The sequence below is a fragment of the Lepisma saccharinum genome, chromosome 6 (genome assembly GCF_977018435.1).
Source record: "Lepisma saccharinum chromosome 6, izLepSacc3.1, whole genome shotgun sequence".
NCBI classification, from domain to species: Eukaryota; Metazoa; Arthropoda; class Insecta; order Zygentoma; family Lepismatidae; genus Lepisma; species Lepisma saccharinum.
Window position 1 is genome coordinate 8367502 of NC_139234.1, and position 12750 is coordinate 8380251.

General features: G+C 38.2%; 1 protein-coding gene across 1 annotated transcript in view; it reads left to right on the forward strand.

Annotated features, from left to right (window-relative positions):
- Nucleotides 1-284: 284 nt before the first annotated feature.
- LOC145989221 (scoloptoxin SSD14-like) overlaps nt 285-12750 on the forward strand; it is a 40133-nt gene continuing 27667 nt past the window's right edge. The window contains exons 1-5 of the mRNA XM_083124528.1: nt 285-452; nt 4186-4406; nt 6392-6584; nt 7484-7684; nt 8197-8422. Of these exons, the coding sequence (XP_082980654.1) occupies nt 388-452; nt 4186-4406; nt 6392-6584; nt 7484-7684; nt 8197-8422 (906 nt within the window). The 5' untranslated portion in view covers nt 285-387. The remainder of the gene's footprint in view (nt 453-4185; nt 4407-6391; nt 6585-7483; nt 7685-8196; nt 8423-12750) is intronic.

Here is a 12750-nt window from a genome sequence, read left to right on the forward strand (position 1 = left end):
CAATAACTCAGGGTATTTTAGTGGTAAATACACTCACACTTCATGTAAATGATACGATTATTATAATATTAGGCAACATGTAATGTGATAGTAACCCACCCTAAGCGCTGTATTGTTGACCCATTCTCTTATGTTAAGTTCTGGAAATAGGAATACGTTGTTCTTGATAGTTTCTTATAGTAAATATCGGAATAAAATTTAATGTGCAATATTGATTATAATAGTTAATTTCTGTTTGTAAATATAACTCACAGTAATTTATGTTTGACTAGATTCACAATCCCCTGGCGATATATTCTACTCTTCGTGTTCAAGATCGTTGTTTTATCACGATGTGCAAATAGACATTGTAATGATTTCCAATCACTGCAAGCGAAATACTGTGGCATGTATGGGAACTACTCAGAGGCTGCAATTGCTGCGATGGGATATCCTTGTGCCACAATAGGAAAGTAAGTGGAGTTAAAACTGTTTTAGTACAGTGGGATCCGTTAGTGTAATCGTGCAAATTGTCCATGACTATTTTCATAAATTTTTCTCTTACATCCTATGTGTTTTTAAGCGATGGATTCTTATGTATGCTGGTGCAGAAGTTGTCAATAGCTTGTTTTGAGTTTTCGTTTAATTCTTGAAGCTCTTATTGGGTCAAATAAAGTGCACGAACATGGTGATGGACAATGTGCACGGTAATACTCATGGATCCCACTGTACGATTGATAAGTCTCTGGTTGTAAGAATTTTCACTTGTGCGATGCACAGTTATTTCTCGGCAAATTGTCCATGACTATTTTTATAAATTTTTCTCTTAAATCCTACACATTTTTAAGGACTTGATCTTTTACGTTTTCTGGTGTACATGTAGTCAGCTGCTTGTCTGGTGAATTGTTTCACTTCTTGAGGTCCTCGTTGGGCAAAACAAAGAAAATTAACATGGTGGTGGACAATTTGCTTGGCAATACTTATGCATGCCACTCTACACGTATGATTTGCTTCTGTGCATGTACTCTCACTCTCTCCTTTCTAGAGATGGTACCGAGATAAGGCATGTCTCGAACTTATCTCGAATTTCGAGACAACATCGATATCACTTTAAGATTTGTCGAGACTAGACCTAGACTTTAGTAAATTAGTCTGTGAAAATTCCATCGTAATCAAAATCGATTTACTATGAAACAATGCTGCTGTATGATTATTTATGGATAGGAAAGCTATACGTGCCCTTTGGTGTCGTGTCGTTTGCGCCGAGTCATTTGCGCCAAGGCTTCTTATCGGTTCATTTCCGCCGCGACTTCCTTGGTGGGTTTTCCCACAATCCAGAGTGTCATCACCGCCGCGCGCACATGTGTTTATGGCCACATGGTGCATAGTGCATAAAGTGGACTTAAAACATAAAATCAAACGTGTGTCTATGACGATGCACAGCTGTGTTTACACTAAAACACTAAAATGTTAAAACTATCCAGAGAGTCAAATATGACTTTTCTTTACTTATTTTAAAAGACGTTACACAGGAGTACTTGTATCAATTTTATTCCACAACAGAAAATACATAAATCAGTATCAGCCCATTAATTATTAATCATTTATGGTTAATCGTATAAAAAATTGTAAATACAGTATTGTTAAAATATTGAAAGCATTCTACAAGTACTATGTAAATGTACACTTTGGAAGCAACATAAATGTGCCAGCTTATTACACTTAATTATTATACACTACATAAAATCGTCAAACACATTATAAATACAGTGTAATTTTTGCAAACATTATAAGTAATAGCTACGTATATATAAACACAATATTTCGATACACTTGCACAACAACAATACAAACGTTATTTGAATTCTTGTAGGTATGCAAATGCTCGAAGGCGTTGTTTCTATCATTTCCATATTCTCAGCCATCTTGTCTCTCTCAAGTCTCAGTTTTACATAAATACTAATTTCCCAATGTATATCCCTCATATATACTTTCATCTTACATTCATTTAACAATCACCTTCCTTTTCAATCGAAGATAAACACAGCTGGAGCTGGGCAACGTCATAAACACACATGCGCGCGGCGGTAATGACACTCCGGATCGTGGGAAAACCCACCAAGGAAGGTCTTGACATATGTCGCGGCGGAAATGAACCGATAAAAAGCCTCGGCAGAAATGACTCGTGCCCTTTGTGCGAAAACTTAAGTTATTAGTATGTTTATATTACTGTACTTCTCAAAATTGTGTAATTTTTTTTTATACACGGTACGAAATCGAGGGTTTCCCTCGAGAACAAAAACTGCACTTCGTATATAGATACAGGACCGAGAATGAGACAAATGTTCTCCTTCGCAACACGTGATGAAACTGTAACAACTGTCGTCTCAATACCATCTATAATTTTGTTGTTATTTCTATCGCTATTATTATGTCGATGGTGTAGTGGTAACGTCGTCGCCTGTAATCAAGGAGTCCCGGGTTCGATACCCGGTAGAGGCGTATTGAAGTGTGGTTAGGATCCCAGTTTAAACTGTAGCTCCAATCCCGATTAGCCTAGCTGTGCATAAAGTGAACTTAAAGCAACATTTCAAACAAGCTATTATTGTGTCATTTGACGTGTTTTTGCTGCTATTTCATTTCTCCATATTCTTGTGTATTTGTCCCTTCAATCGGCAGTATGTTGGATCATTTTGTTCATAACATGTTATGTGTTTTGCTTTTAAAAAAATAGAAACGAGTTTAAAATTATGTGATAGACTTCATAAGATAAAATGATTTCCTTTTTTTCTGCTGACGGTGTACGTGTCCCGTACGTCTTCTATTTAGGTATCCGCGATGTGTGTTTGTACGCTATAACGAGACTATCAGTTAAAATCGGGTGGTTTCGAAAGTATTCGGCAGTGCGGGCACGCCCCAACGAACGGTCGGAATTAGAAGACAGAAAACTCACTTCGAGCGATTCGGTGTTGTGCCACGCATTACAAGTGGGTGAACGCTGAGCCGAACCGAGCCGAACTGCACCGAATAAGACCGATTTGTGCTGTTCCGAACCGCGTTGATCGTTCACGGATTTCCGCGGGGAAACATCGAAAAATCCGGCAACAGAACTTCTGTCGTCTGCTTCTATTGAAATCAAATGGCGTAACGCTTTCTACAGGGGAACGTGCGGAACCGAAGCACGGAATTTCCGGCTAGAATTCTGCAGGTTATCTTCAGGGTTAAGGCCCACTGAGACGACAGAAGCGAAACTGTTCCGTTGTGTTGCCGCGCTTCCGGCGTCTCGTGTGCGTCTCAGAGGATTCAGTCTGGAAGAGGCAACATATAAAGCCCGGTATCCACTTGTAGCAAACCAGCGTATCGCATCCCCGTCCCGTACCAATCATTGATACGATACGGATCCCGATTTGTCGCGTATCATCACTGCGTTCCGTATCATCCACCCTGTAGCATGATTGATACGGGAGTGCGATAAGGTTCACGGTCTGGTCTCAAATGACGATGAGTACACCGCAGCAAGTGGCAGCAGCCGCATATATTTTCATTAATTACGTTTTATCGAAAAAAAAACGAAAAACGCAAATCACCACGTTGGTGGATGACAAACATGTATGCGAACCGTGAACTGTATAGTGGAAGCAGCTTATTGGCAGACTTGCGGTTCCAGCAGATCAGCGGATTATACAGAAACTTTACTTTATATCAACAAATACAATAGGAATTTTCTTATCCCACTCCATAATAAAGAATTGACAACGGGACGTACTGTCATTCACAGAACTCACTACACACTGAAGGATGATGCAACAAGGCAACGGAACGCGCGCATGTCCGTCCACACTGCCCCTGCACCGCGTATCGTATCCTTCCTTTGATGTGACGTGGAAAAACCGCCAAATAAGCGATCGGGTCCGTTGCGTATGTTTTCTCACATTTTGAAACGGAGCGTTGCAAGTTTTCTCGAATAAATTGATACGGAACGGGGATACGTTACGCTGGTTTGCAACAAGTGGATACCAGGCTTAACGCCCCCCCCCCCTTTGCTCCTCCTTCCGGACGTCCGTAAGTCCATGTACGTACAATGGTTGCATTAACAGGAACTTGAAACTTAAAATACTTTAAAGCAAGACTTCAAATGATGCTCGAATACTTCCTACAAACAACTTAAAGAAAAGTTTTTTCTAAAAGTCTCATCTCTGCTTCCAGACATATTTTACAAAATGGCGGAAGCGCCGTGGATGCAGCAGTGGCGGCGACATTGTGCATGGGAGTTGTCGCCCCGGAGAGCATGGGGGTGGGAGGAGGATTCTTGATGACCGTATACATAAGGGACAGACGGAAGGCCTTTGTTCTCAACGCAAGAGAAATGGCACCCCTTGAAGCCAACGAAGCCCTTTATGGTAGCAACAAAGAGTTAGCTAGTAAAGGTACGTAATGTTTGCATTCTTCTCTGGGTTTCGCACTATATCATCCAAAACTTTCACAAAGAATGGGTGTGTGTGTGTGGGGGGGGGGGGTTGGCTCAAGACGAACAGTTACTTTTGTTAAGGAATTATATTTGCAACTAGCTACTTTTAAAAGTAAAAACTCTGTACCAGAGTTACTATTTTGCAATTGAAGTGACGTTATCAGCACTTAACTTTACAGTCACTTCCCGACACTTAAAATGCTAAGGTGAAAGGATTTTCGTCGAACCGCCTAACGCAAAAAAAGTTAGGCTTCGTTGTGTGCCAAGAAGCGGTTGCAAATGGAATTGATGCCACCACATGCACAGTCCCATGGCGGACATACAATTCATTATTCGAATTAAAATTATTAAAGTAAGTTTACCCCTTGTTCCATCATTTTATTTGTTGTAAAAATATAAATATATGAATACTAATATACCAGAAATAAATAAATGAAACACATGTAAGTCTCTATATATTGATTTTTTTAAAAATTAAAGATTATTGCTTGCGTGTAAATTGTCTGCAAGGATTGTCCAGTACAAAGCAACTGTAACTGTTTCTCAATTACTTTTAAAATGTAACCTTCCGAACAGTAGCACAAGTTCACGGTTGCCACTTACATGATTCACGGTTCCCTTTCAATAATGCATTTCTCAACAGGTGTAGACATCTAAAATTATATTTAATTTTCATCAAATTATCATTAGCCTCATAGATTTAAATATGAAAATATAGAGGTCCAAATCATTTGCCTGTAACAAATGTTTACATGAAAATTAATATTTTGATTAGAAGTAACAATAATTATGTTCATTTCTTGTAAAACGCACAGAAAAGTAACTCTCAAATTAACTCATAATTTAATTTTTCGATATCTGACAAAGAAGAGAGTCCCCACCGGGGAACGCATTTTCTTTTTCCAGTCAACATGTGAAAGCGGTTTCATTTCATGCTCTCTGATTGGCTGTTGGAAAGTTACGGTGCTGTGATTGTGAGAATATCTTGTTTGCGCTGTACGTTAGGTTAGGTTAGGTAACGTTAGATTAGATTAGTAAGCAGCAAATTTGCGTTAAAAATAGGAAATAAGACATTCTCACAATCACAGCACCGTAACTTTCCAACAGCCAATCAGAGAGCAAGAAATGAAACCGCATTCACAAGTTGACTGGAAAAAGAAAATTCACCACCAGGGAAGAGGGTGGACCCTAGCCCAGCTTCTGTCCATCCAGAACAATTTAGAGTAGAGCAAGAACCGGAGATAAAAAGAAAGAGAAAACAAAGTAGAGAGAAAAGGGAACAGGGTAACAGACAGAGAGAGAGAGAGACAGAGGAGGAGAAGGCAGAGAAAAAGAACGGCAGGAAAAGTGGCAGAGGGAAATATGAAAACAGGGAACAGGGTAAGAGAGAGAGAGAGAGAGAGAGAGAGAGAGAGAGGAGAAGGCAGAGAAAATGAACGGCAGGAAAAGTGGCAGAGGGAAATATGAAAAGATAGAATGTGAGATATATAGAAATGGTAGAAAAGAGAGAGAAAGAGAGAGAGAGATTGAAATAGGAAAATAAAGAGAAATAGAAAGATCGAAGTAGTGGAAGAAAGAGAGAGAGAAAGGGAAGAAGACAGGAAAACGTGGAAAAAAAGAATAAGAAAAACAGAGAAAGAGAAGCCTAGAGAATCAGATTGAAACTGTAAAGAAATGGTAAGAAAAATAAAAACGTTGAAAGAAAAGAGAGAAGGAAGGAAACTAGTAAGACAGATACCTGGGAAGAAAGAGATTAAGAAAGGAACCTGGAAAGAAAGAGAGAGAGGAAGATCGATAGAAAGGTGAAAGAGAAGAGAGAAAAACTAATCTCACCATTCATGACGACCGAAGCAGAACCTTATGTCAAAAATAGGAACACATGGTGCTGAAACATACCTCGTGCATGCAGCAGCATAAGTCGATGTAACTTATCCCTTTTCACAGGTGGACTTGCAGTTGGAATACCTGGGGAGCTAAAAGGCATGTGGGATGCACACAATCGATTCGGGACACTTCCATGGAACGATCTTGTCCAACCAAGCATCAAGCTCTGCAGAGAGGGGATTCTTGTCTCGGAACACCTTGCAAAATCTTTGAAAGAAGTTGAACGCGATGTTACGGGCAGCGAAACATTGAGGTAAGATCTACAGAGTCACGTCATTGCACTACTTGTTCCTTTGCTCTAATGTAGCTTCCCACTTCACGAACTCTCCCTCAGAGAGTGCCTGGACATAAAACACAAAACAAGGAAACTTTCCACACTGCAACTCCCAGGCTCTCACTCGTTCAAGGTTCTTTATTTCATGGGCTTCCTAATCAGTTTAACAACATCTCAAACCAAATAGATATTTTCAGCCGTCATTCGTCCTTTATCATCAACTTACAAAGAAATGTACATAAGTAATGCTAATTGTGAAACTGGTCTCTGTTTTTCTTGGTTCTGTTTTGTTTTGTCTGTTGTTGTTGTTATTCTCAGCATTAGTTTTACTCTTTTGTCTTTTACTATTCACTCTTTCCGGTTTAAAATGGCTTCTGCTGTACTGGAAATGTCTATGGTGGCCGAACTTCAAACCTTCCACTTCCATTATATAAATTATCATCACGTTTTCTAAAAGTAAGTTTGTTCGTTTGTTTGTTGGAAGTTCACTTTATGTTCAGATAGGCTAATCGGGACTGAATTCACAGTTTAAAGGGAATCCGAACCACAATGTGCCTCTACCGGAAACTAAACACTGGACTGTCTGCCACTGAGTTATACTATAGCAATTTACAACGTAACTCCGTTCGACTTGCATGTGTTAGGCCTGTCGTCAGCGTTCATTCTGAGCCAGGATTCCCTTCCCTGAACTTAAGAGGTGCCGGGTTCGATACATTTCAGTGGTTCATACTTCACCTTTAGCTCTAGGCCCAGCCCAATGTCGACACTCCCCCCCCCGAAATGTCAGCCAATACGTTACCCTACCGCCTTGCAAAGATGTCAGTACTTGATAATCAAATCAATATTGACCCTCAAAACACATTCTCTTTGCTTTTCAGGGAGATATTTCTGAATCCAAGTACGGGAAAAACATGGAAGGAAGGAGAAACAATGCTCCGACCAAAATTCGCCGAATTTCTCGAACGAGTGGCAGATGAAGGAGTAGATGTATTTTATAAAGGAGAATTGGGCAAACAGTTTGCGAACGATGTGCAGGAATTCGGTGGAATCATTACTGAGGAAGATTTGGCTAAGTATTGGTAATATATTCTTACATAGACTCACACACAAATTTATATGCAGGGTGTCCAAAAGCAACTTCACAACGGTTGGCTGCTGGTAGATATCATTAAAACAAGTAACTATTTCTTGTAAACATTATCTCGAAAGCGTTTAGTTTCTGCGATATAAGCGCTAAAAATCTAACCTGTATGTATGCAACCCAACACAGCGAACGACCGCTCTGGCGTTATTTCAAGAGGCGCCTGGCAGGGTTGCCACTAGCATCTTTTGTTAAGACAGAAAATGATATTTTAAACTTTTCTTTTAGTTATTGCTTTCATTATTCATCATAATAAATTCCTGTGTAAGAACGCATAGATGAAGCAATGTGTGACATTCCCCTAAAAAGAAACCTAAACGTTTCAATCACATACTCTTGCTATGTATTAGATCTTTACGTGTTCTTTACATGGAATAATCGATGAAGATTGTAGAACAGCGCATGGTTTTGAACTCATTACTGCGTAATTGTATTATCTTGTACTTCTAGGACAGACTGGCAAACACCGGTAACCACAAAGTTGGGAGATTTCACTTTGTATACAACTCCCCTTCCTGGGTCAGGCCTTATCTTGTCTTTCATGTTGAGAATTTTGCATGAAATAATCCCCGACGAAGACCCCGTCGTTATGTACCAGAGGATTGTGGAGACCATGAAATTCTCGTATGCTAAAAGATCTTTCCTGGCTGATGACGATTTCGCCGATGTCAGTGAGGTTAGTACAAAAGGTAAATACATGACTGATTGAGCACTGTGATTGGTAATTTTCGTGTGACGTAGTTAGAAATCATCATAAATGAACACAAAATGACGATTCTAGAGAGCCTTTTTCACAACTAAAATTTTACAGGGATAGCCTATATGATGTACATGCGAGATCATGATTGTAAAAAAATATAATTAATGATAGTACTTTTCTTCAGATAACACTGGTCAACAAGTTTTAATTTATTTTTTGCGACATGGATGAAAATTCACTTTTCTTTATCAATCCATGATGCTGAACACGAAACTGACAATGAAAATGCCACTCGACTTCCGGTTTAAGAATTATACGAGGTATTGTCGAAAAGTCGGGTTTCCCAATGTTCTAACGTAGTGGAATGACGTATGCTTGTGCATGTGACTTTTACGCTTGAACTGTATTATGCGAACAGTACAAAACGTGGGTACATTTCCATCTGCCTTTCCAAGTAAATTCATGAACCATAGTTTTTACATTAATCACAAAATAAATATTTTCTACTATACTACTGTACGGTGTGTTCTTTACTACTTACGTGGGATTAAATCTGCTTCCTCTTTGCTTCCCTGTTGTAGTGAAGTTCAGGATCATCCCTGGTTACTGTCCAGCAATAGTCGGCAAGCATTCATCTACTCCATTTCCCATGGTATCTTTTCTCCATTACAGATATTTGTTGGTGGAAATGCTCACTGTGTTCATCACTTACCTCCCCACAACTTTTCGGGAAGAAATTGAGATGAGAGTAGAAAATGCAATTTAAGGAACATATTGCAACCTATTTTTTGATACGATGAAACCAAATTATTTACAAGTTTTTCATAGTCTTCAGCACGTTTGATTGCCAAAAGATTGTTGGAGACGCTTCCGAAAGAACTCCATGTACGTTTCTCAACATCACTTAGCAGGTGTTCGAAGATCTCGTCCTGGTGAAGTTGACGAATTTGAGGGCCCACAAAAATTCCTTCCTTGATCTTCTATTCACTGATTTTTGGAAATTTGTTAAGTCGATATTTGAATACCAAAGAGTATCGAACCAACTTTTTGACAAAGTTTTTGATCAGTCCAAGCTTTATATGAAGTGCAGGAAGTATAATATTTTCAGATTCAACGAGAGGTTCATTATGTACATTCATATTTCCAGTTTCCATACTTTGACGTAATGGCCAATCCTTTTTAATAAAATGAGAAGCTCTGTCTCTGCTATTCCATTCGCAGAGGAAACAGCAATTTTTGGTATAGCCTTGTTGGAGTTCAGTTAAAATAGCAAATGACTTACAAATCTGCACATATTTTCCATAAGTATGTACCTAGTTGTTGTATTTAATTGATTTAAGGAGGAATTTTAGGCTATCATACGATTCCTTATTTTACACAGAATAACCAATAAGGATTGACGTCAATTGATTGCTGTTATGAAGCAGTACAGCTTTTAGACTTTATACCGATGCATCTATGAACAACCGCCACTCTTCGCAGATGTGCTTAATGCCCATAGCCCCCAATAAACCATTAATATCACTGCAGTATATCAGATCTCCTTCGGTAGAAAAGTATTCTTCCAACATTTTTTGACCGTCACGATAAAATGACACCTTCACATTACTAGCCAGAAAATTCCATTGTTGAACTCTGGAGGCTAATAGCTCTGCCTTGGCTAACCTTGTGCTGTTCTGTAAGTTTAACATCACCTGCAAAGTCCAGATCTGTAGATGTGGAAGGTTGTGGATCGTATGCTTCGTCTTGTGAGTCTACGGAATAAGATTCAGGGGGTGTTGGAACAGGTAGTTCATTACTATGCGCCACAGGACGAGAAGCAGAACGAATATTTGGAAATATTTAGTATTGGACATACGTTGTATTGATGGGACCATACAAAAAAATAAACAATCGTCTGTATGATTAGTGGGCTCCAGCCGAATCATGGGAATAGCAAATGACATCAATGGTCTTCTGTGATTCATCCAATCCAGCAGATTCGTGTAGCAGGTCTTACAACGGAAATGTTGAGCCCAAGTCTTATCTTCATCTCCGAATTTGAGTATTTACCGAAATATAGATTGTAGGCTGTTTTTACAGCAGGGGTAATATTTCTCCGCTGTCCAGAAAACACAATTTTACCACAAACATAACAGATATTGTTAGCATTGATAATGCATTCACGTGGCATTTTTTTACATCACTCAGCAATTTAATTAAATGTCAATCTTACCAGAAACGGACCACGTAATACGCAAACATGATATTTGATAAATGCACACACTCTACCTAGTTTTATAAAGCCACAATCACGTCTGCACAAATTAACACCTCACAAAACAATGAATAAAGAGGTTTTGTGGCTGATCTTGAACTGTTCCCCCTTTCCTTACAATAAATTAAAAAAATAAGATAAGAAAATAAAAACTCAACATTTACTTCTTACAGCTATGCAATACCATATATATAGGGAACTTCTCCAAATCAACAATGCCCTGTAACTCAATTATAATTAGTCAATTGCGATTTTTAATTACAGTTTCGTATTTAGGAGACCAATATTGACTAGAAATTGTATATATCACTCATGTCGCATTTTGGCTGTTGACCAGTGAAAACCAACACGTGATGACGTCATATGCCGGAAGTTGTCGAATATACCGGACTAGTCTACCTTTTGTGCGTGGAATATGGTTACTATATAAACAAAAAAATTCTTTGCAACAATGATTTATTCAATTCCTTGACTTACGAAACTTTTCACGGGTTCATGATAAGAAATAAAGTGACGCCAGGGGTCGAATCCCGGCCTGGGCAAGGATGTTTGTGAGTGTCCATTCACCAATTTCATCATATCACCACTCATCCCCATCTTCGCAAATTAGCCAAAAGTGTCACAAAAGCGAAGTAAAATAAAGCAGATCAATCAATCAATCTTTCAGAATTAGAGTAATTTGATGTGTGCATAGTAGTGTATATTAGTTGTTTCAAAGTAGTACTTAGTAGGTATCCTCTTTTTTTATCAATTGAATATCACTTTTTGACATATTTTGACAATTTTTTGTCGATGTTTTAGCGTTTAGCAATGTTTTTAGTACAATTTTTACTATACTCATTTTTCCCCCACTCGTACTTGGTAGGTATATTATGATCTTACGTGATACAACTTAACCTATCCTTTTTTTACGATTATTTAATTTTTTTTACGATCCTAAGTGATATAACTTAACCTATTATTTTTTTTATTTATGCACTGTTTGAACGTCATCATTTGAGGATCATATTTTGTAGGTATTTTTTTTTATCAATCGAATATAAGTTTTTGACATATTTTGACAATTTTTTGTCGATGTTATAGCGTTTAGCGATGTTTTAGTACAAATTTTTACTGCACTTATTTTTTTCCATTTATACTTGGTAGGTATATCACGATCTTACGTGATACAACTTAACCTATCTTTTTTTTTTTACGATTTTTTAATTTTTTTTACGATCCTAAGTGATATAACTTAACCTATCATTTTTTTTATTTACGCACCGAACTAACCTACAAGGGACTCTGTTTGTTTTAATATTTCAGTATTATAAGGTTTTCACAAATTTTATATAACCTAAAATGTGTTGGATGTTGATTTTTAGTATGTGGCAATTTTTTATGAATTTTAAAACTGCTCTGTGACCCTCTCGTTCTTCACGTCGTAGGCGAAGGACTTCTCTGCAATTAGGATGACACTGCATAGGGTATCCTCGGGCAAGGCATCGTGGAACTCGCAAACACCCACTCTACAAAAATTCTACTATATGATCTTTCACTGGCTAAGCTAACCTACAAATAGGAATTGGCAGCACTGACTTATAAACCCACCGGGTCTTCTTGGCATGTTTTTTCATGATGTGTTGCCAGGCTATTGGGCATCTTGGCGTATACAATGTATATATTTTGAGAGGGGGGTTATAGCTTTTTATGCTGTACGAATACTAAAAACTTGACAGTGACAACCAACAGAGTAAATAAACCTACATGCAGAAACTAACAACACTAGTTTCTGACAGTGAATTTGAAATAAAATATTAAACAAAATACATGAGTAAGCACTGTGATTACAAATAATACCAGTGTTATGCCCCCCCAACTCCAACTGGACAACTGGGGAAAATAATTGTACAACAATTTGTACCTAATTGTACAATACTTGTACCTAATTGTACAACATATACACAGACATAAAAAAAAGAGCCTTCCCGTAACTTACTTCATGCACAATTTATATGATTTTACAACTGTGAAAAGAAAGCATATGTGTTCTGTATGCACACATTCA